A 25,789-nucleotide genomic window follows, 5' to 3' on the forward strand; every position below is an offset into this window, starting at 1 on the left:
TCAGCTGTGGATGAAATTCTTGACTCTAGCAAGAGATGTGTAGTTAAGCCCACAAACTAAGAAGGATCTACTACCTCCCATCCTCTCTTGAGCTCTGTGAACAGTGACAGTCCAGAGACAGCCCTCCCAGCCCAGGTGACAGCCTGGTGCTGCAGAGGGCAGAGCTGTGCCTGTAGCTCCTGCACATCCTGCTCACCAGTGTGTCCTTGTGCTTCCTCACACAACCACCTCACTGCCACATTCCTGGCAGGCAGCAGCTGTGCCTGGCACTGCCCACCTTCCCTGCAGCAGGTCTCACCACACCTGGGAGCAGCAGCTCGCTGTGCCTGCCAGACAAGACACAGCCCAGCGCTCAATTCGAAATTAAGTTCAAAAGTGAGTCAGATTCATGAAGACAAAATACATTCATCCAGTGCTATCATCATCTGCCTCCTGAGATCATTCAGTCACTGGGAAATCTCTTATTAAACACCATTTCAATCAGATATATAATTTAGGGAACCATAATATATTGTTCATTGACATGTCTTTTTCAGATCAATGCTCCATGTGCTTGTTGCATTAATCTACCACATTTTCTCTGCTCAGTCTGCTCCAAGAATAACTTCCCACAGCACGGACAATGTAGGGCAGATGTCAGCACAGAGCCCGGGGCTCGCTCGTCTCTCAGCCGTGGAGGCACAGCCACCAAGTAAATGGTTAATAAACCCTGGCTAATAATTCAGGATGTGATTGGAATGAACATTTCTTTCTCGTTCCTGTTTCTGTTTTTAGATACAAAATAATCTGAGAATCTAGAAGAAGCAGGTGTTCTTCCTTCAACTAGCATTTCTGGAGTTTTATATATGCGCATGTCTAACTTTAATAGTGTTCATTTACAAGAGCTGTAAAATACCTATATACCCCTGCAGACTGCTGGAACTATCACAATATATGCTCTAATGATAGTTAAGGAGCCCAAGTAAAATGTCATGCTCAGTTCAACTACATTTACTTGTATACAAACTGATGGTTTAAGTTTAATATAATATATTTTTTAGCAAACTTCTTAAAATTTCTTAAAAAAAAAATTGGCGGTAAAATAACTGAAAAGCAAGCAGGGGATATACCCTATGTCATATTAATTTATTTTCTATGTACATATTTAATGTTCTTATTGCTATTACTATCATGGAAGAATGCAGTTAGGAGAAAGAAGAGCCTCGAATACAAATTGCTTGCAAGCTGAATTTCAACAAATAAGACTGAAAACCAAACAGAGGCAGAATTAGCAGCCAAGTGGAAAGCAGCAGTAATTGAAAACTCACAGAGTTAAAATAAGGTTAAAATACTTCCCTTATATTGCACGTTTTATGTCTCATTTGTTTACTTTCTCATATTAAAGTTAACACCCTTCTCAAGGCAAGGCGGGCTCATAAATGGGTAGGAGGACTCATCTCAACGTTCCATTGACAAGCTGATTTCAAATTCCAGTGGCTCCATGAAATCACTCCTCCAAGACACATAAACCACAGCAAGCAGCCCCCCGAGAGTGGCTGAACTTGTGTTCTCCGTAAGCCAGGGAAAACTGCTCTCTGAAAGCAATGTCAGCCTGGAGTACCAGCTAATGAAAACAGGGAGAAAATTCAGCTGACTTCAATCATGTCAGAAGTGCATAAAAAGATACATTTATTCTATACTTCTAAACATTTGTTGACTCTACTTCCATTAGTTTTTTAGCTAGAAATTCTGCAGTGTAAGTATCACATAAAAGTGCACTTGTCTTGATTTCATTTCCCTGTCCACCCTGCCTGATATGTAAGTCAGAGCAGATAATTGCATCCTTTCCTTGTCTGTGTTTTGATTTGAGCCAAAGCAGACTCATGCACTCTGGAAGAGCACTTGGTCCCATCTTTAGAATTTGCTGTAAGACTGGTAAATAAAGGGAGATCATTTGCTAAGTGCAGTAATGAACATGGCTGGCAGAGCCTAGGTCAGAAGTACTTTTGAACCGAGGCCAGGGAGTTACTTCCACTGTTGTTATTAAAAAAATAAATAAAAAAAAGAGGCAAAAATAAGTAATATTGGCCAAGCATTCAATTTTCAATTTTGTAGACATTCAGTTATAAAACCTGGACTGCATCCAATGCCACGTTCCTCAAGTTATGCAAAAGTCAGGGGAGAGCAGAGCTGCATTCTAATCAGTGCATTACTATGCATCATGCTCATCAGATTTAACAGCAGCCTTTGCTTCATTTTTAGAAGTCAATTAAAATAGCAGTTCTATTGATAAAAAAGAAGTCTTGCTAGATTAAGATTGATGTTAAAATGCCTGCTTGTACATAGATTTATTATTAATATAAAATGCATACAAGCCCACAGACTGTTTTATGTACGTTCAGGAAGTGCAGGGGCAAGCAGTTCTTCACTTAAAGGAAACCTGTAGTTAATTTCTCTTTCCCACATTGATTTAGACCCTGCGATAAAGTTAGATGACTGTTTCAGCATTTCAGTTAAGTTACTCACTTCTGTGCCATCTCCAGAGCAGAATTCACACCATGCAGAAACCCAACTTTTCAAACCCCAGTGCTCCCAGCATTATTCAGAACATACTAACAGGGGCTTCTTTCCAAAACTGAAATAACACTGATAGAGTGACATGCTCTCAAGATGGTTGCTAATTGCTATTAGAATTAAAAAAGTTGGGACCAGGCAGAGAAGGAAAAGCTTTATTCCCTTTCTTCTCTTCAAGTAGGTCATTCTTTATCTCATCCCCAGCTACCTGCCTTCCAATTTATACCTTTTAGCAGTCAAAGCCGTTTGTTTCACTGATGGTATCAGGACTGATTTCTAAGTAACATCTTTATACCTCATTTCTATGCTGTTTTTTTTTTCCCTTTCTCAAAAAACTCTTCCATTGTGTCCTGGGTTTTTTTTCTTAACTGAGGGCTCCTGCAAGTCTGCTCATTTCCACTGAGAACTGCTCCAATCCCCAGAGCTTTTCTCTACATATATTTTCAAAGTTCAGCACAGTTCTTTCTGCCCTACATTGCAAGCTTTCTAACACACTTCCTATTGTGCCAGGCATGGCATATTAAGTGTTTAAACACTTTCTTTTAGAAATATAACTCTCTAAACTCAGAAGGTCTGCCCAGAATCTCATCCAGCATAATGACTTTCAATGATGCTATTTTTTCTCCCCAGCAGCACTCAAGGATCTGTGCACAGTAAGTCCTAAATCCATTTCATTATTGGATATACTGTTTCAAACACACTATAGGATGGTACTTTTGTCCCTGCTGTGCTGCATTTCCTATAATCACCAAGAAAAGAGAGCTGTCTCTGGGCAGATTCCTTTGCTGCACTGTTCCAGCTCCTTCCATCTCCATTGACTCTCCATTCCACCAGCACAGCAACATCTCAGTGCTAAATTCCAGGATCCAGATATTTCTGCTAGTCTCCAAAGTCCTCCTTCATGCTGTTACCAACCTCAGAAGACCACCTGTCCCTTTCTCTTGTGCCTATTTACATGGTGTCTCCTTTGTGCAGAACACAATTTGGACCTGATGATCTCAGACGTCGTTTCAAACATAAATGATTCTGTGATTCTAGCATTTCTCCTCCTTTCCACTCTAAAATCCTCCTTTTAGAGGAACCTGTGCTATCCCACCAGGCTCCCTCCAGTCTCCCCTGACAGCCAAGGGGGTCAGCACAGCCAGGACTGCCACACAGGCAGCTGACTTGTCCATCTGGGCAGGCAGGAACAATCCCTGTCCTCTTGGTCTTGGACAGGTATAAAGGACACAGCTTACAGAAATAAGAGTGCAATGTTCAACAACTGTGTTGCTGGTGCATACTTTTAGAAGGACAAAGAGTAAAAGACACCAGCATACCAAAATTATTCTTACACTTGTGTTTCACCTTCCATGCTCTCTCTGGATGAAGGTGAACAAGGAGGAAGAGGAATACATGAGTCGTTTTCTCCACCAGCAGCCTATTCCAGTGGTAGGTCCCTCAGCTGACCTCTGCATACCTTCACTATTGCAGTATTTCCATAACCATCCTATGCCTCCAGCCAGAATCCATTTCATCCTGACCAATTTGTGAATTTCCTTTTTTTTTTTTTTTTTTTTTTTTGCCAGGCAGCGTGAAAGATCCCATGGAAAAAAGTGAAAATGCAAAAGAAACTGCAATTTCAACAACAGAAAATACAAACTGCATAATGATGAAACTCTGCAAGATTAAGTAGTTGTGTTAAACAGAATTATGACGAACAACTAGTACCTGGCAATGTAAGCAAAAGAGATTACTGACTACAACCTTTCTGTTTATGATCTTATCATGTAATATTCTTGTAGAAAAATGTGCTATACTGTTATTGAAGCACAAATTCACACAGAAAGCCTCCAACTGAGGAGGCAACCTGAGCCAAAGAAGGCAGAGTTTGGATCCTGCCATCTCAACATGTTTGTCACTTTCCCCAGACGTGGCTATGAGGCCTCACATTAATTCAGAGAGGAAGGAGGCAGAAGGTGGGCAAGAAGAACTAAAAGAAGCTTTTGCCCACTTGCAAGATCCTACAAGTAACTGTGGCTGTCAGATCTGAACAATGCCTTTTCAAACTGCTGTTTTACATACAGTGCCCAGCCTGGCCAGATCTTCCAAGCCTTCCATTTTTGATTGAGCAGTTGAAAAGCAAACAGATGGTACACTTACAAAAAAATCTATAGTATCCCATAAGCAAAATGAGATGGTTTTGATTTTGGTGGTTTTGACAACACAGAGATTTTAATAACCATCTCTATATTTTCAGAGCTAACAAGTGCACTTTCAGACATAATTCTTATCCAGAAAGGTTGTAGTCAATAGCACAGTATTTTTAAGGCCAAAATTCCCAGTTGTACTATTGGTACAGGCATTTTAAGTGGTATTCATGTGAAAACCAGAACTGATATAATAAAAAAACCTGTTTAGCAAAGTAGCAATCTCTTTGAGCCATGGTGTTATGTAATTAAATGCTGAATGTTGACCATCTGTCATTTTACTCGCAGGTAAAAACAAACCAACGATGCCATGTTAAAGCAAGTCTTTGTTGGAGCCCTCGTGGAGCCCAGCCAGAGGGAGCTGGGGCTTTGAGAGCATGTGGCAGAATTAACCCACAGCCTGTCTGGATGCACAGGGAAGGAGGCTCTCCATGGCTCTGCGTCACAGCAAAGGAGCTGGCCAGGACACCCAAAGTGTGCCCCTGCAAGAGCCTCTGCCCTGGGCAGCTGCTGGCTCCCCTTGGCTCCCCCAGAATAGGAGGGTTGATAGATCTGACACAGGAAAAATGTTGCTCCAACTTTGCTGCTGTGCAGAGTAACTACGCACTGCCCTTTGCTCACAGCTTCCTCCAAAGCCATAATTAAGTTCTTAGTTGAAAAAGAAGAGGAAGAAAAGAAGTAATTATGTCTTGAGGTCAAATCTTACTATCAATCAAACAGAGATCAAACATCCCCGAGAGTGTTGGAGGAGCTTGGTTTTGAAATTCATGGCTGGGGCCCACCACTGATCCAAAATTTTCATTCTTACAAAGTATAACATTTCAACATGATTTCAGTTAAATGACCTTCAAAGGGAACACTGCACTTAACACAAGAGGAAGCCTTACCCTCAGCCTTCTCTCAAATGTAGAGATGTTGCCTTTGGTCTGCTCCCTCCTTTGCCTCCATTCAATGAGATTTGAGTTATGCTCTCCAGGCAGGGAGATATTGCACTTCCCTAAGGTGGGGCTGACCACCCCTGCCAGGATGTGAGGTTCTGTGTTGAGTGTGATTTCCATCCCACTGGCAAAGGTGACTCTCAGGGACCCATCTGGACTCACTCTGTAGATATTCTGAGTGTTATCTGTCAGAAAGCAAAAAAACCCAGGGATCAGAGAGAAGTTCACATCTCCAGTTTTATAACCCAAATGTGAGGCACAACAGGGCTGAGTTTGTGACCCAGGGAGGTCACAGACAGCTGAACACCAACTACAGTGGGAGCTCTGCAAGCTGTAACCTCCAGCCTTCCCAAGTCTGAACAGCTTTTTATTACATTTGCCCTGAGGATTTCCATTGTGAAGGTTTCTTGCAGCAGGAATAAAGAATTTTTTGCTTTCAGCTTAAAAGTATGTAAAGCCATAAACTGAGTATTGACCACTGACATTGTGATGGCCTTAGCATGTTGCAGATGCCAACAGGAAAATGTAATGCTTGAACAACTTAAGAGTATCTGAGGTCAAACAAGAGAGCTGTTTTCCAGATACCCAGGATGACAGCCAGTCTCCCATTCTGTCCCTTTTCTGTGTGTCACAAAAAGCTTGTCCTTTTCCCCATTAAGGAACCTAACAAGGACAAAAGATCCCAGATCGATCAAACCATGTAAATCTAGAACTCTGCTGATAAATCTGCAGGATCTGGAGGAGGAGACTGGGGCACTTCCATTAGGCAGAAAATGGGGTTTTTTTTGAGATAAATGGTATTACCAGGAAAATACTGTGGTGTCTGCAGGGATTGAGTCCAAATCTAATCCCTGAGGCCAGCCACTAGCAAAGGTGGGCCGTGTTCTCCCCCTTCCTACAACTGCTGTCACCAGGTCACAGAACTACCTGAAAGAATACACAGCACTGGCCAAACAAGACATTTCAGTGCTAAAATGGCAGTGGAACCTGTCATTCTCCTGGCAAGTACTTCTTAGAATAACAAAGCTCAGTGTATTACAGCTTAGTGCAAGTCCTCCAAACACTGAAGCAGAAAGCAGCATGTAAAGCCTGGAGACATCAGAGACTTCAATAATTAGATTTTATCCATGGGATTCTTCTAGAAGAATTATTCACTTGTGGCTTGTTTCTAACTTGCAGCCCAGGAGAATTGTAGCTGTGTGTGCTGAAGCAAGGAGAAAACAAAGGAACTAATTCTAATGCCTATTTTTTTTGGCAGTAATATCTAGGGTCTAAAGACAACAATTAGGGAAGAAATAACAGAAATGCTTCTATTACCTTGTTTTAAAGTATAAATTGTAGAGGTAGCTGAGAAGTTCGTGGCTGTGATCACGTTCTCCCTGTTGGAAGTATCCAGCTCCACTCGTGTCAGTTTTTCCACGTCACTGTGGAAGCTGCTGACTTCCCCTGTGGGGAAGGTTGCATTGGTCAGGTGCCCATCAGAGTCATACCTGCAGAATGATGTTAAAGAGCCATGAAAACACACCACTATTGTCCTGTAGGCACTCCTAAAAGCTGAAAAAAAAAATAGTGAAAAAAGTAGGAGGCATTGTCACTACAGTAAGTAAAAAAGTAAGAATTGGTCCATTTAGTCACTCAAAATGCATTCAGTACCTAGTCTGAATTCCTGCTTGGAGTCTTTTTCAGTGGTGCTGCATTAAATACCACTGGGAATACTGTGAGATGCTAACTACACCACTCAGGCTCTGGGAGAGGACAGACTCTGTGCTGCTCAGGGCTGACTGGGTTCCCCAGTGGGCTGCCATGCAGGAACAAGGCCACTGGAGGTCACTCGGTGCTCAGGCATTCAACCCACCCCAAAAATGACATTTCTGTACTCATCAGATTAAATAACACCAGTTCTTACCCTCTGCAACACTTAAAAGCTGCCTTTTGTCACAGATGTGTAAAGCACAGAATGTGAGTGGTAAAAAGGGACCTAAAGTGTAACCACAGTGATAAAATTACAGAGAAATCTGCAGGAAATAAGTTGCCTACGTGGGTTTTGCTCTTGTGTTTCATTTCCCATGGGTCCACTTAAATCAGCAGGAACTTCTCACCTGGAATCCGGAGCACCACATTTCAGTTCACCTGAACTTCATCAGTGCTAAAGAAATTCTTATAGCTCAAGGTACTTGATTATCAATCAGTCCATGTTACCAAAAAGTCAATAATTAATTCCAGAGCTCTGGAGCAGCAATTCTAACAGGTCTTTTCAGTTCTACCAACATATTTCTTCTATTTGATGGTTCACATGGAAACCAGCACAGAGCATTGCTTGGTGCTTGATATTGTTTCGTAATAATGCCTCATATCTTAAAAATCTTATTGATGCTGACATGTTTTTATTCACCTAAGACAACTCACTGATATTGCAGAGTATTTGCATGAGCAAAACCAACTCATGTTCATAAAACAGAAACTTACTGTGCAGGTATGAAAGCATAATTAAGTTTTCATGTTTTATTAGCTGTCTCCTCTCCCAGACCAAACTGCTCTATCAGCTCGCAGAACTGCACTGCCAATGAAGCCCTTCCAATTCACATCAGCACATGATATGGCTTTATCCTTCCCTTTAAGCTATTGGCATAATTTCTTTAGGATCTTTATTTGCCCCTAATTAGTCAGACAAAATCTATATGTCACAAGAAGTATTGGCAAAAAAAAAAAAAAATCAGGATTTTTTTGTCTTCTCTCCAATATAAAGAAAGAAAAACAGAGCAGCTGATCGTTTCCAAATAAACACTAGAGAACGAAGCAGTGACCATCTTGTGGTTTTTTAACAAGTAAGTTAAAATTAATCAAACGTTAAATTCAAAATTACCTCTCTCCTTTTCACCTCTCACAGCCCTTATATATATTGTGTGACTTATTTACATTCTCCCCTTCTGCTGGTTCTGTGCACATGGATTGGGTGCCACAGGCAGAGATTAAAACTGACTCAGATGACTACTTCTCATTATTAGAAAACTCCACGAACACCAGGCAGTTATATTTCATTTACTGCTTGATCAAACAGGTATGACAGCTTGGTAGGTTATTTGGATCTGCTACTGTACCACAGAAAAGCCCCCAAAACTGCACTTTTAAGGTGCAAATACATCTGGTTTATTGCAATGTACTTGTGCTCAAGGCAAGGGATCCATCTTCACTAAGGATCTAGTTTTGCTGGTGATGGTGCTGCTGCTGAGGTACAAAAAATTACATTTTCAGCTGTGCAGCTGAGAATGGGATGGAGAGCTCCTGGCTGGCTGGCCAGGAAGGGCTGGTTCCTGATGGGAGCCCAGCACACAGCAGTGCCTCCTCACTCCTGCAGATGGTCCCACTGACCCCAAGGAGGACATACAGGAAAGTCTCAGTATTGATTCCACAGGATGATCTTCTAAAGGGTTGTTTTTTTCCTTCCAGATTGCTCCAAGAAACTCAGCCCTCTGAGGTCAGGTTTTGTCACCTTCCACATGATGAATAGCACCACGCTAGGGCTCAGCTCTTGCAATGTCCTACCCATACTAATATGGGTGCAATCATGACATATTTCTTCATGTTAATTTGGGGCTCAGTTATGCCACTGTTAATCATGTCAGTGACCATTTAATCATGCAAATAATTGCATTGATTTCAGTACTCACATGAGGAAGTGCTCACCAGTGTTTGAAATGCTCACATGGGGATATTGCTTCACAATCCATTTGCATTTCTATGTGTAACACAGTTAAGAGTTATATCATTTCGAAGGGAAAGCGGTCTAATTAATTTTTTCAGAGAGAGTAGTTTCTTGCAGGTGTTTTCTTGTCCTTGATTTAATAGAGGCCCAGTGCTTCCCCTCCCCTTTTACAGCTTTAATGACACAATATTAAAAGAAATCTAGATGACTTAAAATTGTATATTAGCTATAATTGTATGCAAGAGCTCTTTCAGCACTTCAATTCTATCAGATTAGAGTAGATGGATGACAAGTACTTTTGTAGGTGGTTTTCTACCACTTAATAATTTCCCTCTGCAAGTGAATCTGACATAGAGGTAGATGTTCTGAACAGGTCATTATCTTTGCTCATATTCCCAAGTATGTGTGATATGTGTTGTTAAACAATCTCATCCCTATTTCAGCTTGGCAGTGCCATGGGTTGAACTTTTGGATGTGAACACAAATCTGGCTTAAGCACAGAAGATGATTTCAAGCAATTTGAAAGTTGCTCTTAATTCCAATGCTACATTCTCATAGTGCTCATAAGCAATTCACATATATATATATAAGTAAACCCTTCAAAAAATTCTAATTTTCACACTGAAATTGGCTGTCAGTGCAGAATGTGACCTCCTTGAAAAAGAGTATCTGGATAAAAAACAAACATGGCCATCACAGCCCATGAGCCATTCTTGGCAGCAGGTGAGCAGCATCTCCTGAAAGCCCAACTTTGGGCACAAAGGTGGTGACAGCCCACTGCCCCTCTCACTGCAGCACACCAGGTGACATTCTGCATTCCAGTCATTGAGGAATTTCTAATATATCCTGAAAATGACTTAAGATACTGGATTGAACATAAATACTAATAACATGATTTTATTTAATTGACATTATTTAATTTTGTTGCTGTTTTTGTCATGCTGAAGTTGCAATTCTGTTAATTTTCCCTGACTGATGTAGGCTGGCAGAGTGTGTGGTCATGCAGAGCCTGGACAACTCAAAGCCTGGGTGAGGACAGTGTTACCCAGCCTGTAGTTAAAGCTGTTTAATTTAGCAAAATCTCTCTGTGTTAATCACATACATCATATAAATCCTCCCAAGGCACAGGTACTTCCTCATGAATAAATCTACACTACACACAGTGGGAGGCACCTGCAAGCAGGTAATGTCCTTTAAAAGATTTTTCCACATTTGAGCTGTTCCTTAAAAATGATTGTGTGAAAAGGTTTATGCTCAGTGTCGATGGGATAGAATGCCAGCACTGAAAGGTACATGACTAAAAATAATCTGCTCTCCCCTGCTCTAACAATCAAGGCCCTGCTACAAGGCCTGCTGTTCAGCATTTTAATAGACATGACTTGGAGCTGCTCTAAAGGCCCTTTGAAAGTGCCATTGGTCCGTGGCCTGGACTGACACCAGCATCAAGTGGGGATATAAATGGCCAACTCTCAACACTGAAATTATTAAAAAGAAGCATACATACATTTACAGTTAGTTCTGTTTATAAAAGGTGACTCTGATCAGTGTTTGAGCAGCACCAGGGTAACAGTGAACTTTGTGTTGTTGCAAAGAGTGTTTAAATTTCCATCAGTAGATGTTTGATAATGGTAACTGAACCAGGAAGATCCTTTTTGCTTTTGTTTTCCCATGTATTGTAAAAAAGGCCCTCTCTAATGGCTCATATGCCCACCCTATTAATTTAGTCCTTGGCAGAATAAGAGAGAAGAGGATGAAGAAACATCCTGCTGAATAAAAACCCCACACACTAGGCAGCATTTTCTCTGCTTTTATCCTACTTTCATTTGAAGAAATTATAATTCTAAAAACCTGTAATGACAGGGACTCTACTGCCTTTCCAGGTGACTCAGGCAGTAACTCACTTCTTATCAAGGTGCTTTTTGTTCCAGTCTCACCTGGATGTTTTTCATTTCAGTTTTTGACCATCAACTCCTATGCTCCACAGGAAACAGGCATTATTATCCTCCTCAAGGATTCTGAACTAAGAATGTGATTTCCATCCAGCACTTGTTGCTTCCTCAATCAGGGATTAGGACAATTAATTACCAATAATGAGAAATCCTGATACAACACACCTCCTTATAAATCAAAAATGAACTTCCTCTTGGGTTGTTCTTTCTCTGGGACCAGACTGGGATGTTCTGACTCCATCTTTAACTGTCTTGTCTCAATGTCTTGTTTATGAAGCCTTTCCTACTCCCCTTACATACAGCCTTTTACTATTACACATCCTTTTGCTATTATTATATATCTTCCTCCCCTGCTGATAGACACAAGCTCACTCTTGTCTTTGAATTCCACTGAGATTCTCAACTTCCTTTGCAACTCCCTTCTCTGATGAGTATGCTAATATTCCCCTTTCTGCCCTCCCCGAGAATTTTGCAAATTCCCGATTCATACCACAACTTGCCTGTACCTCTGAAGTTACAAAAAAAACCCCCAACTCCTATTTTCATTTAGAGAAACAGATTCTCAACAAGAAAGTGCAAATGAAGTGTAATTTCAGGCAATTTCTGCTGTACTTAACAGGCACTGTGCACAGAGCATTTACATATGAAAGGTTTAGGCACCTAAGAAATGGCAGTGCCTGTGCAACAGCACTGCTTGTCCTGTCTCACACAGTGTTAGTAGCAGGGTGTCTTTTTAAATGACTAAAGCTGTCTAAGAAAGTTTCAGTGTTCGTTTAAAACAGAGTTCCAGGTAGTTTTTAATTAACCAGTGATGGTGAAGGGTGTTAATTAAAAGATCAATCATGTCCAGTTCTATCAGAAGAGTCCATAAAACAATCTGATTTCTAAATTTTAATTTCTAATTTCTAAACTGTGATATATGCCTTCTAAGAAGATTTAGGGTCTGTGTCCCTCATTCAGCCCCCTGTAACACAACAGCGACATCTCAGCACTACTTCTCCAGTACCTTTAATTAGGTTTGGAACAAATTTCAACAAGCACACTCTTTTCTGAGGTCCCACTCCAGAGTGGAGCAAAATTTGATTTGAAAAGTAATTTAGCACCCTCTTAGAGGTATTTGCCCAAGTCCATTAAAGGTATTTAATGTCTGGACTTACTCATACACGGTCGTCCATCCGTTCTCATCACTCTTGGTTGCCAGAAGCCCTGTGTTGCCAGGGTACGTCATCAGGGCCAGGTTGTAACCCTGAGCATAGACCCTTTTGAGGACCCCATTGCTGCTGATGGTGAGCCAGTAGACCTGTCCCCCAGGCACCACCACCCAGAGGGGCAGCCCGCCCGTGTCCCTGCGGATGTGAACCGCGCCGCCGCTGCTGCTGCTGACAGTGCCCAGCTCGCCGTCGGCGCTGTAGGAGAAGTTGTAGATGTAGTCCCTGGTGATGAGGTTGAGGGTGTGTAGGTGGGTGCCGTTGATGGTGAACTGGTAGAGCTCCTGGTCGGCGGGGGAGGCGATCTCGTACAGGTGGCTGTCGCTCAGGTGTGCGCTGTTGCGGCGCACGGCGCGGATCCGCACGTTGCCCAGGTCAGCCACCAGCAGCGTGTTGTCAGGGGACACTGCCAGGGAGGATGGGGCCTTCAGCTTGGCATCTTTGGCATAGCCACCATCACCTGGGGGAGAAATGGCAGTTTTAGTGATCACTGACGTCCTCGTTTCAGCTGATCCCCTGAGCCTGATGCGCTGCTTCTCCTCAGTGTGGACCTGATATTTTCTGAGGATTGCTGAGCTCTTCCCAAGGGAAACTTTTCAACAGTTTTCTTTTTCCCAAAACAACCTTGTGTAAACAATACTCCCTTCCCATACCAACAGGTGTTGTTTGCTATTTCTGTTCCTGAGCCAATGGAGAGGTGTCAACCCTATGGACCAAGGACCAATAACGTGCCTTTAGCACAGCGTGTTATAAAAGGGCTGAATGAATTGTAAATAAACCTTCTGATTTCTACTGCCTTCTGACTGGAGTCAGGCATCTTTGTGTCCTATTGCAACACCTCAGTATCATTTACAGGTCAATAAAACAATATCCTCTTCCGACTAATTAAATTCCTATTATCTAAAGTTGGTGCAATTCTAAATTAGTCTCGGGGAAGACAAACAGGAATATAAATTATCTGATTCATGGCATTTTTGCTGAGTCCCAGACTCTGCTGTTCAGGAAAGCTTTAATGCAGAATTGTGGAAAAAAAAAAGACCACGATACCTGAGGTTTCATTCCCTACTTACTGTCTGTTGGCATGTCGTTAAAGTAGAATTGTGTTGTAAACAAAAAGAAAATAAAACCCAGCAATTCAGCTAAAATGACACTGGAAGACAGATTAGTTTATACTTATTAAAAACTCAACACTACAGGAAAACAAAATCAGAACAGTAGCCAAAAAGTGCCTTGAGAAACAATCTCTTTCAATATTTTTTTACAATTTACTTGGTTTGTGTCATTTAAGGTTTCAAAAGGATTTTTGCATTATCCTGGTCTGTATGTGTCTATCAAAATGAGTTTACATGAGCAGGATTTCCTGTAAATAGCAAGAAAGCATATTAGACTTCACTCTTAGGGAAAACCACATTACTGTGTGTATTGCTCCCCTTCTCCTAACTGAGACATGAAATTGTTGGAGTGCCTGATCCCACCCCACACTTCCTTGGAAACAGAAAAATCAGTGGATCTTTCTGCCAAGCTGACCCTGCCTTTCAGCAAACCAGGCTGGACCAATCATTAGATTTGCCACAGTTTTTTTTCATTTTTCAGCACTGAGAGTAGTTTTCCTCACTAGGAATCCTGTCCAGGGTTCTGTTCCTCACTGGTCTCCTGCAGCCACCACTAAAGCTGGCAGCACTTGGCAATGCAGGAGGCTTTGATTATCATTACAATGCTGGGTCAGCAACCCACCTTCTCTGGAAGACCATTTGCATTTTTTCCTCTGTGTTCTCGACATACTTAATGTTTTCTTGTCAGTAATTAACCTTTTACTTGAAATGAGAGGCTTAAGAATGATGATGATGTTATTATGGAGCTGAACATGGTGGTTCTCAGAGATGCCAGGGTGGCAGCACACTGCACACCTCTGTATGGTAATGCTGCCCTCTGTCCCCTATGTTTTTATGAAGTAAAAGAGCCACACTTTGTTTTGGTGCATGCAGGGGACAGTGGCTGTGCTGCTGACAATGTCCAGGCCTGCCACTGGCTGCTCCAGTTTAAAACACACAAAGAAAAAGAAGTTCTGCACAGTGTATGTTTGCACCATTTGGCTGGTGGTGCAGCATGGCACGAGTGATGAGAAGGCATGAGCTGCTGTTTTGCACTTGATATGAAACCCCTTGGCACTCTTCCTGCTGGGCAGGGCTGCCTGTTCCAGGAGCATTTAGGTACAACTTGGTACCATCTTCAAGAGGGGCAAATGCAGCTGACACGGCAAGACCAACCTGGAAGTAATTCTGAACAGGGTGCTGTTCAAAAGAGAAAAAGCTTGGAGCATCCTGAAGTTCCTCCAGTGGCAATGGAAGACTCACATCTCAGAAGTCAACAGATTAAATCCACAAAGATCTGCTGATAAGGTTTTGGGCTTTCCAAGGAAACTGAATCACTGCTTGTCCCACACAGAATCACAGAATGTGTAGTTTGGAAGAGACCTTCAAGATTGAGTCCAACCCAGCCCTGACATCTCAACTAGATCATGGCACTGAGTGCCACATCCAGTCTCTTTTTAAACACGTCCAGGGATGGTGACTCCACCACCTCTCCTTCCCCTTGTTGCTTTGCTGACCTGCAGCTTCATTGTGGATTCAATAGTTTCTGAGCTTGAGAAGAGCTACCTCTTCTTAAGGGAAACTTTTCAACAGTTTTCTTTTTCCCAAAACAACCTTGTGTAAGCAATATTCCTTTCCCATAACGGCAGGTGTTGTTTGCTATTTCTGTTACTGAGCCAAAGGGAGAGGTGTCAGCCCTATGGGCCAATAATATGCTTTTTTAGTGCAGCATTTTATAAAAGGGATGAATGAATTGTAAATAAAGCTTCTGATTTCTACTGCCATCTGACTGGAGTCAAACATCTTTATTTCATGTCCTATTGCGACACTTTATCAGAGATAAATTCAACAGCCGCCAGCCAGGAAACAACAACCATGCCCTCACCTGAGAAGCAGTCACAGTTGGGGTCAATCTTGCAGTCGCAGTCCGAGGGCGCGCCGGCGATGAGGGAGATCTCCCCGTTGGTGGTGACCTGCTGGATGCGGTTGATCTTCCTCTCGTCGGTCTCGGCGATGTAGAGCACGCCGCTGTGGGACACGGCGATGGCCCGCGCCGACTCCAGCGTGGAGTGTGTGGCCACCTTGCTGACCAGGAAATGGTCCATGCCCGGCACCTGGCAGTGGATGGGTCGCCCTGCTACGATGCGCACGCGCCCACGCTCCGAGATCTGCAGCACGATGTTGTTGTCCAGCACATACAGGGAATTGTCCAGAGGATTCACTGTCAGGTCTGTTGGCCACTCCAACCGCACCTGGAGAAAACACCCAGGGGAAAAAAAGGAAAAAAAAGAATGATTAGGGCAGTATGGCAGTTTTATTAATCTCTGATCACATCATCAAGACATCTTGTGGACCTGATATTTTTTGAGCCTGAGAATTGCTGAGCTCTTCCGAAGGGAAACTTTTCAACAGTTTTCTTTTTCCCAAAACAACCTTGTGTAAACAATATTCCTTTCCCATAACAACAGGTGTTGTTTGCTATTTCTGTTCCTGAGCCAATGGAGAGGTGTCAGCCCTATGGACCAATAACGTGCCTTTAGCACAGCGTGTTATAAAAGGGCTGAATGAATCGTAAATAAACCTCCTGATTTCTACTGCCTTCTGACTGGAGTCAAGCATCTTTATTTTGTGTCCTATTGCAACACCTGGCAGATTCTCTCAGTGTGGATGCTGACAGCTTGGTCAGAGAGAAATTTTCAAGCATTAGACAGCAACAAGGCCTGTGAGAGAGAAAGTCAAATAACTTTCCTATACACTGGCCTAGGGAGCTGTGAGAAAGCTCAGTAAAAGAACTTAAAAATAATCCTGGTATCTGGAGTTGATTTGCGAGATGTTTACAAAGGGGTGTAGTTTTTAATTAACCAATGATGGTGAAGGGTGTTAATTAAAGGACCAATCATGTCCAGTTGTATCAGAAGAGTCCATAAAAAGATGTGATTTCTACTAAACTGTGATATATGCCTTCTAAGAAGATTTAGGGTCTGTGTCCCTCATTCAGCCCCCTGTAACACAACAGCGACATCTCAGCACTGCTTCTCCAGTACCTTTAATTAGGTTTGGAACAAATTTCAACAAGCACACTCTTTTGAGGTCCCACTCCAGTGTGGAGCAAAATTTGATTTGAAAAGTAATTTAGCACCCTCTGAGAGGTATTTGCACAAGTCCATTAAAGCGGGAACTTTATTATACCTATGCAGTCATGCAAATAAAACCACACACTTCACGTCATGCAACATCAGCCAGAAAATTTTCTAGGTCTGAATGTTATTGTTTCAAGGTTGCTGCCAATGCTGGCAGAGTGGAAAACAGCGACAGGTTGTCAATGTCGTAACACTTTAATTGCCTGTTAGCACAAAAGGAAAATGACATACTAGAAGAGTAGGACACATTTTCACTATTTATTTACTAAGCAAGAAATGTTAACAAGGCTTATATGCTACAAGAAATATAAGCTTAATACTCTGTAACAAAATAATACACCAATATATCATACTTTGCAGGATAACATAGCCAAGCCTAATTATTTATAATGATTTTGCTTTGTGAATTCATTATTTCAGTCATGGATTAAGTAAATTTGTCATACTTAAGGGGAGCTTTTTGCCTTTGTGCAGGTGAGAATGCCAACCAAGGGAAGTTTCAAACCAAGCTGGAGGAAAAAGCTGAAGAATGACCTCACTCATCTGACACCTTTTGCACTGTGATCTGGAGGAATTAAACATGATTCAAATTAAAAGTGGGGCTGCCTGTCAACCTGAAAGGCAACCAGTACACAGGCTGCTGATGACAGCACTGCTGGCCAGAGCTTCCAACTCCTTCTGCTGAGAAAGGATTGCTGAGCTGGGAAACAACAACACAGCAGGGCTGCTCCCTCTCCCCAGCTCATGGCCAGTGGAGCATTTGGCCTCCAGTTGTCTCTGGGAAGGTGAGAAAACAACTGAGCCATGTTTGTGTCTGTCTCACGATGCTTTACTTGTTATCCTTCATGAAGAGGTGGCTGCTTTTATCTGAGTGGCATTTTTCTGGTCTAAATATTTCAGAATATAAATCATCAGAAGACAATAATTACCAGCCTAACCTGTAACTGTTTTACATGCTTTATATGTCACTGAAGCTTTTACTATTTCAGTTACCAGTTTGATGCTGGTTTTGCTATTTTTGCATTGTGCTAATGAAAAGCACAAAGAATGAATGATGCTGCCACACTGCTCAGCACTGAGCAATACCATATGGTGCAGAGTGTGGCCATCACCAGCCACCTGCCTGCCTGGGGTCAGCTGGGCAGCGAGGCTAGGATCCAAGCCTCTCCCTTTCTCCAGCATTTCCTGAATAATCTCATTTCCAGAGGTGCACTGCTGTTTGGTAACTGATGTTTAATAAAGTGAGGGCGCTGTGGTTGCTGTGTCTCCCCCTGTGTGCTCACCACACAATTTCCAGGGTTCAGGAGCAAACCAGCTCCTCCCTGTGCCCAGTCCTTTGGACCAGACACCATCAGAACTGGCATTTAAACTGATGCTGTTGGGCTCAAGATTCCTCCTGAACCAGGTGGTCAGGCCCTTCCAAATGATCTAAATGTGGTGAAGCAGTTGGAAACAGATTCCTCCCATGGCAGTGCTAATTCCTGTGCAGTGTGACTGCCTGGGCTCCACCCTCTGCTCTGAGGCTGCTGGCACACCATTGTCAGCTCCTGCTTCAGCTGAGAGACCACTGGGACACCAAATAAAGCTGTTCACCTAACAGCAAAATCTCTGCATGGCTTTCTCCAGGAAGCTTGGAAAAAACCACATTAGCAATGCACCTTTTAATGCAGAATAATTGCTTTTTCTACCCAAGTAGATGGATTAGTTTCAAGGAAAATAGACACCTTCAACTTTAAGGGCCTCCACAGATGGCATTGCTGTAAAAATAATCTTTGATTAACTGTAACTAGATTATTCACAATTTAAAATCTGGGACAAAACCATCTATTTTACCATAATGACCTTGCCTAGCACCTGCCATGTTTTGATAGCTGGTTTTCTTTTGTGGACCAGCTACACTGCCCTTGCCCAGCAAATAATGTGAATTCCTCCCACTGTGCAGGTATGTCTGGTGTCCTGCAGATAAACAGGGACCGGTTTAGGCTTAAGTAACTTTTTCTCTTGTTTATTTGAGGCTGTTTTGGTTTACTGAGATAGAAGAAACTCCTACACAGCTGCACATTTCACTTGAAGCAATGTGCCTAAAGCTTAACAGCTGTTAACTGCAAGCATATTTGCTTTCATACTGCTCCTATCTGTAAAACTAGCTGCACTGAGGTAAAAAATAAATAAAATTTTAGTTGGAAACATCCAAACAATTTTTGTTCCTACACCAGAACTGCTGCCCAGCTCTCTGCTCTGGCAAAGCCAACTGAAGGTTATTCCTACAGCTCCCCTTCTGCCATTTAAAGCAGTCATGGATGTATCTGTGGTTACATCTCATCTGAAATATTAAAGGTAGCACACACCTGTCTGGAGATTGCAGCAGAAAAACCAGCTGCTGCACACTGCAAGCTTATGCTGCTGAAATTGGAGGGCGAAAAAAGCTGAAATGGCCCAATTAAAATCAAACATGCACAATAACACAAATCGCTAAGCATTCCTAATCTGAATGAGAATTTCACAGATTTAGAAAAAATCTGCACTGTTCTTGTCAGGATTGGTCTTTCTGACATCTTAAACTCTTAAACTGGTGTAAGATGGGCCTGCTGCTGTCCCACTCCATCCCTTCTCCCAGAGCAACAAGGTCAGTTTGTGTTCCTACAGCCAGCAGGTTCAGGATAGTTTGCTGGAAAATAACTAATCACCTAAATCAGCTTAAGCTGCAGTGTAAGTGCACCCTCAGGTTCACTGTTACCTTGAAAAGTCACTGGTTGTTTACTTCTCGTTAAAGCAAGCTGCCCTCTGGCAGCTCCTGTGACCAAACCATCAGTTGTGCTTCATTCAAAGGCAATAAACACATTACAGAAAAGCACCTCCAATTCCATCTGATACCACTGTGCCTACTGCAAAGCTTTTCCAGACAAAACCTCAGCCAGAGTTAGAATATTAAATCAGTTAATATACCTTTAAATTTGAAGCAGCACTTCACAAGTCCATGCAAAAAAAGTAGTTTTCCATATATATCTGTTTTTGTTAACTCAAAATTGGGCCAATTCCAAGCCTTTTTTCTTATATTCAATGGGGCTTTTTTTTTTTTTTTTTTTTTTTTTCTGTTTTTGAGCAGTGACCAGAAATGGCATTGCCGATTATCCCATTATAAACAACCAGCCAGGGTTTGTTTACTCTTCACAGACTGAAATTTTCAGGTGACAGTTCTGGTTTGGTTCACAGGAGACTGAGTATATGCAATGGAAATCACTGACAAAAAACGTGAACCCCTGAGCAATGAGACTTTTTGCATGTAAGTATTAACATGTCAGGTTCTTTTGGAATTCAGCATTTAACTGTCAACATAAAGACTCCAGCTATAGCTAACAATCCATCTCTGCTTTGAGAGGTGCAAAATTAACACCCACTGCTCTGGCTTTCTAATACATTTTTTCATGTCCAGTGTTCTGGAAAACACAAAGTGCACTAAGGTGGCTTCAGTTTAAATGGATTTTCACCAGGAGATCTCACCACAGGCTGCAAAGGAATTTCTGCTCCAGCATCTCCCCTCCTTCTTCACTGACCTGGCTGTTAGCAGAGCTGTTCCTCTAACATATTCTCACTTTTTCCTCCTTCTCAGACACATTATCCCAGAGGTGTTGCACTGCTGCTAATGGACCCAGCACTGGGGCCAGCTGCCCTTGGACTCCCTGTTCCTTCTCACAGAAGCCATCCCACAGCCAATGCAAGCCTTGCCACACAATCCCATTCCATTTTCCCACAGCAAAGCCTGAAAACTAAATGAAAAGTGTGAGTTTTTGCCCACTGGCACGGCTGGGAGAGTCCACAGATACTGAACCAGACTTGCCTGAAGATGCACACACAACCATGAGTTTCTGACGTTTGAGAAGAACACTGCTTCACTTTCAGTCTTGAACATATGGATAAAACTTTCTGCACATTTTGCATGACATTTGATGGCTGAGCCATTTTTGATACTGTTCTAAACAAATCAGATCAAACAATTTATACCCTTCAAATCAAAGTAAGACAAGTAAAGAGGGAAAAAATTATCCTCATCTGCAAGTGCCAGTTTCAAGAGCTTAACTGTTTGGTTGTGGGGGTAAATTTCACTGGGATAAGTTTCATTTATCATGGATTAAAAGAAGCTGCACAAATCCCTAGAAAGGCTTCACCATTGCTTTGATTTCTTGCCATGCATTGCTTGTTTATTTTGATTCAATTTCATGTAGTAGCATGAAATTCATGCCAAAATTTCTCTGATAGTCCTGACTGATGGATTACTTCCTATCTGTGCTACTCAGCCTCAAGCACTTCTGTTTCTGCTACCTCTGCCTTTCTTCACGTTTAAGATATGCACATGCAGACCTGCTCATGGCCTCTTCTGCATTTCTCTTTTGCTGCTAACTTCCTTTTAAAAATCTTTTATTTATCTTACGAGTCACAGAATATCCTGAGAGGGAAGAACCCACATGCATCGAGTCCAACTCCTGACCTTTCCCAGCACAGCCCCAGAAATCACATCCTGTGCCTGAGGACAATATCCAAATGCTCCTTGGACTCTGGCAGGCTTGGTGCTACAAACCCTTCTCTGTCCTCTGACCACTCTCTGGGTGAAGAGCCTTTTCCCAATATCCGACCTAAACCTCCTGACACAGCTCCAGGCCATTCCCATGGGTCCTATTTATACTCACTTCAGATGCTGTTTCCAACAGATGTTTTTACTCACCACAACATCCTTCTAAACAGCATTTTTTTCTCTTCCTGCCTACACCCTTCTTTCTCCTTCCTCCTGGGAGAGGAGTGGCTCCAAGGAAGGACTCACACAGGCCAGCAGGAGTGAGCTGGTTGTTTACAAGGCTGAAGAAGACTGGATCTGCTTCCCTGAACTCTTCACAGGATGTCTCACTACATACATTTCTCTCTGTTTTTTTCCCGTTGACAATCATGGGTATTTTTTCATCATTTTCTGTCAGTCTGCTCTCGCTCTAGGCTCTTCCTTTTGTTGACACTGACGCTGTCAGCTGTCCTCATCAGCTTTCCTCCTTTCCTAATGGCACACAGTGACACAATTCAGGTTTGACACTGGGAACCCTTCCCTGGGGTGGGATTACAGCCTCAGCCCACGCTGGATGAGCCTTTGTGTCTCCTGCTTCTGATACTGCATAGTATAAAATCCAGAATTTTACAGTTCAGCTGTAGCAGTCCCTGCCCTAAACTTCACAAATGTTGCTCTCTGCACTCGCTGGCCCCCAGTGAAAAACCCAAATAAATGAGTCCTACAGACTGATGGCTGCTGTTTTCTACCCTGGGCTGGGAAAGCAGCTGTGGCACATTTGCAGATGCAGCTCCGAGGTCTTGAGGCCATCACTTCTCCAGGATCTTGGCTCAGAGAGTCTCCCTGCCAACCTGCTTTTGCTGTCAATTATTTCCAGCTGATGAGGGAACTGCTGCAGGAGCAGCAGGAAAGGAAAGACACCATTTCAACAGTTTTCACTGCTTGTCTTTGCTGCACTTGCCATGGGACTTGCTGTGCTCTCATTTCCCAGCTCTCCTCTTGCTTCATAATTTCGTGTTATTTTTTACTGCTTCACAACTTCAAGGACCATATCTGGGGTCTCATAAATCGATAAGAAAAGTTGATTTCTATGGGGACGGTTTCAAATCATCTTTATTTAACAATAGAGGGAATATTATCCAGCATCACACAAGCACACTGGCTATGAAAATCAATGGGACTCAGATTGCTGAGCCATTTAAGGCTGTTTAAACATGGTGCCCATGGTTTACACAGGCTGTGAAAGAAAGACTTTGTTAAATGCCCAGAAGGAATTTATGAAGTATTTAGAAAAGACTGGTACCTCTGAGAGGAGGCATCTTAGACTCTCCAATTAAAATATCCCAAAATAGACCATGAATTGGAATCTAACCCAAACATGTCTGTAGTGCTGGAGTGGGAATAGATGTCCTCCAAACATGCTGCTGCAGGTAATCTGCACAGCCAAAAGGAGGGACTGGGGCCAGGTGGGAATCCAGCTATTAACAGCACTGGCTCCATTCTGCCTCACTTTGTAACTCCCAGCTCCAGGTCCTGGGGCTTGTCAGACAAGATGGCACAAAAGTGGGGTTGCATAAATCCTGAGTTTTGGCTTCATCTCTCTGTTCTGGGCTCAGAAATTCTGGATACAGAAAGCCAGTGTGCTGCCAATGCAGATAAGGTGAAAAGAGTATCTGGAAAAGCTTTAATTGAGACAGTAATTAAGAGCTGCTGGGGAACAGTGAGGGGCTGGAGCTAGCATGTTACTGTGTCTTATAAAAGCATCTGGCCTAAAAACTGAAAGGATGAAAGGATCCAGAAAATGAAATTTCCAAAACTGGAAAAGGCAGCCCCCCTGCCTTTCAGCAACACCAGCCTCTCTGAATATATCACCCAAATACTTAGTAGACTCTTCCCTGGGTTCTGAGTCAAACTCAAAATGAAAATTTAAATTCTTGAAATGAAAACTTCCTGCAGATTTGTGCCCAGGGAACTGCCTGCCTCTGCAGGGTCTTGACTTCTCACAACAGCTCTGCTCCTCAGGGCAGAGCTGCTTTAGCCCCAGGGATGGGCAGAAAGTGGCACTGGGGGAAGGGAGGGATGAGGAGGTTTCCAGCTGAGATGTGGGAGCCAACACTGCTCCTCAGCCAGATCAGGGCTGTGAAACATCCCCACAAGGATCAGAACAAATGCCAACTCCACAGCTTTCACAAGAAAATACAAATTCATTTCTGTGGTTGAACCGTTCCTGTAAGAGTTAAACTTGCAAATACAACTTCTGCAAGGGAAAGAAAACAGGATGGGAAAAATAACTAAACTGTAACTCATGCTTGTGGCAGGGCATCCTCCAGGGCAAATTCCTACAATCTCTTGCAGCTTCTAGACCCAGAGAGTTAAAGGAATCCCTAGCAAGTACCAGGTCTAGAAACTCCTTTAAAAATACCTTCCATATTTTTTCAAACAAGCAAACAAACAAACAAACAAAAAAGTAAATAGCATAAATCCTTCTGGCTGGCTGAAAGCTTACAAAAATAATTTCACAACAAAATTAGTTCCTTAGGACTAGACTACTTATACAAGATTCAACCATTTGAACTCTTCTGATTCCCTGCATTTTTGGCACACCTTTCATCAGCCACCCAACAGACTTACAGCTCATGGTAGCAACAGCAAAAATCACATTGGTTTTATTGCCACTGCTGATATGGACAAAGAATTTTAATTCTGAAGTGGCAATTAAAAAGGTATTAAATAAAGAAAAGCCTATGGATGGAGGACCTAAAGGGTTTTACACCATCTCATGCCTTTCTCTGGTTCCCACTGGAGACAACTACATGCTGTTAAGTTTCCCATTTGCTTTAAGCAGTTGATTGAATGGCTACTGAGTGATGTTCAGACATTTATGATTTCCTGCAATGTGACCTACATTGCTAAACTTTGTAAATCTATTCTCCAAGGCACTGTATCATTTTGCAAGCCACACTCATCCCAAAGGAAGCTATCATCAGGAGATGAGGCCCAGTTTGTGCAAGCTGAACGTTCTTCAGACATTTTTAACTAATTTGTCTGTAAATGTGTTATTGTCAGAGTAACACACTGCATGAAGCAGTGTTCTCTCTCCTTGTTTCCAGCTCTCTGTGACCTGACCCCACCATGCACAGCTTTAAGCACATCCTCTGTGTGGCACACTGCAAATGGGCACAACCCATCCCTGTCTGAACATCTGCAATTCAATTTGCCATCCAATTCTCAGAGAAGATTTTTCCTTCTTGCAGTTGCTTATTAGAAATAAAGTTTTGAAAGAAGAATTCAAACCTGTCTCTGTGTAGCAGGAGGTAAGAGGGTAGTCATGAGCATGGTTCTCCTTCACTTGCCCATCAAGTGTCTGACACTGCCTCAACAATCAAAGGAAAGGATGCAATCACTGGAAGAGTTCATTAAAATGTACACAGTCCTTCACTCAGTCATAATGGATTATTTATGGCAGATAATTGAAATAAATTGCTGTTTTGCAGGTGCCCAATACAAACAGAATATTTGGGTTTTAAGGGAGAAATTGCAGTGTGACTTCATCGGATGCTATCTGGTGTCTGTGACTAATATTTCAAATTCAGTGATAGAAGAATTTGATTGGAATATAAAATAGTTCTGATGAAACCAGCTTGCTTTCTGTTTAATATTCAAAAAATCACATTATACACCCACGAGTCTGATTTATGAGCTCTCAGACTTTCTTTCACTGAGGTCCTAATTCTATGAACATCTTTTCTCTCAGCTGCTGTTGAAGAGAGGCTACTCAGCTGATCCTGCACCCTGGGAAAAGATTATTTGCCCTTATACCTGAAGATCCTTTTTAAAAAGGCTTTCAGCCTGGTTTTGCTCTGAAATGTGGATGCCAGTGACTGCTTGTTCCTGCATATGCTACTGTGGCTGGAATGATTCTGTACAGACTTCTGGTTTCCAAAGAGTAGCACTTAATAAACTGGAGGGACACCTCATTTCAGAACAGATTTGAAAATGCCTCAGTGAAGACCTGTTCTGGGCTATTTCTCAGAAGCACAAACTCTCTTGTGAGATGCAGTTGCTCCTTACACACTTGTCTCTCACTACCCTTTCAATTAAGCTTGGCCAAGTCCTGGTTGTACTGAAGTCAGTGGCAAAAACAGTTGCTGACTTTGCTGGGGCCACGACTTCCACTCTAGTTATCTTTTCTGGTACTCCACCAAAGCTAGAGAAGAAAGAACATGAAATTAAGCAGCAGAGTGAAAAGAACCAGAGAACAAGATTACTTCATTTTGGAAAAAATATAAAAGCTTTTGTGAGCTCCTTCATCCAGCAAGACCTAGAAAAAATAATAAAGGTCTTTTCTAAAAAGAAAAAAAAAGCTCTGAAAGTCCTCCATAAGGGAAGACCACAAATAAAATAAAAGGCTCTATAAACTATTATCTCAGCTTTGTGTGCTCTTTTTCAGCAATTGGAATATTTATGCT

The 25,789-nt window shown here is 42.3% G+C and overlaps 1 protein-coding gene across 2 annotated transcripts in view; it reads right to left on the reverse strand.

The window, feature by feature from the left end:
• TENM1 (teneurin transmembrane protein 1) overlaps window positions 1–25,789 on the reverse strand; it is a 136,884-nt gene that overhangs the window by 13,718 nt on the left and 97,377 nt on the right. For both annotated transcript variants that reach the window (XM_083876528.1, XM_083876529.1), the window contains 4 exons: window positions 15,517–15,883; window positions 12,490–13,000; window positions 6,998–7,170; window positions 5,630–5,865 (listed from right to left, as the gene is read on the reverse strand). In XM_083876528.1, the coding sequence (XP_083732654.1) occupies window positions 5,630–5,865; window positions 6,998–7,170; window positions 12,490–13,000; window positions 15,517–15,883 (1,287 nt within the window). The remainder of the gene's footprint in view (window positions 1–5,629; window positions 5,866–6,997; window positions 7,171–12,489; window positions 13,001–15,516; window positions 15,884–25,789) is intronic.

This window comes from Zosterops lateralis (genome assembly GCF_965231275.1).
Source record: "Zosterops lateralis genome assembly, chromosome: 21".
NCBI lineage: Eukaryota > Metazoa > Chordata > Aves > Passeriformes > Zosteropidae > Zosterops > Zosterops lateralis.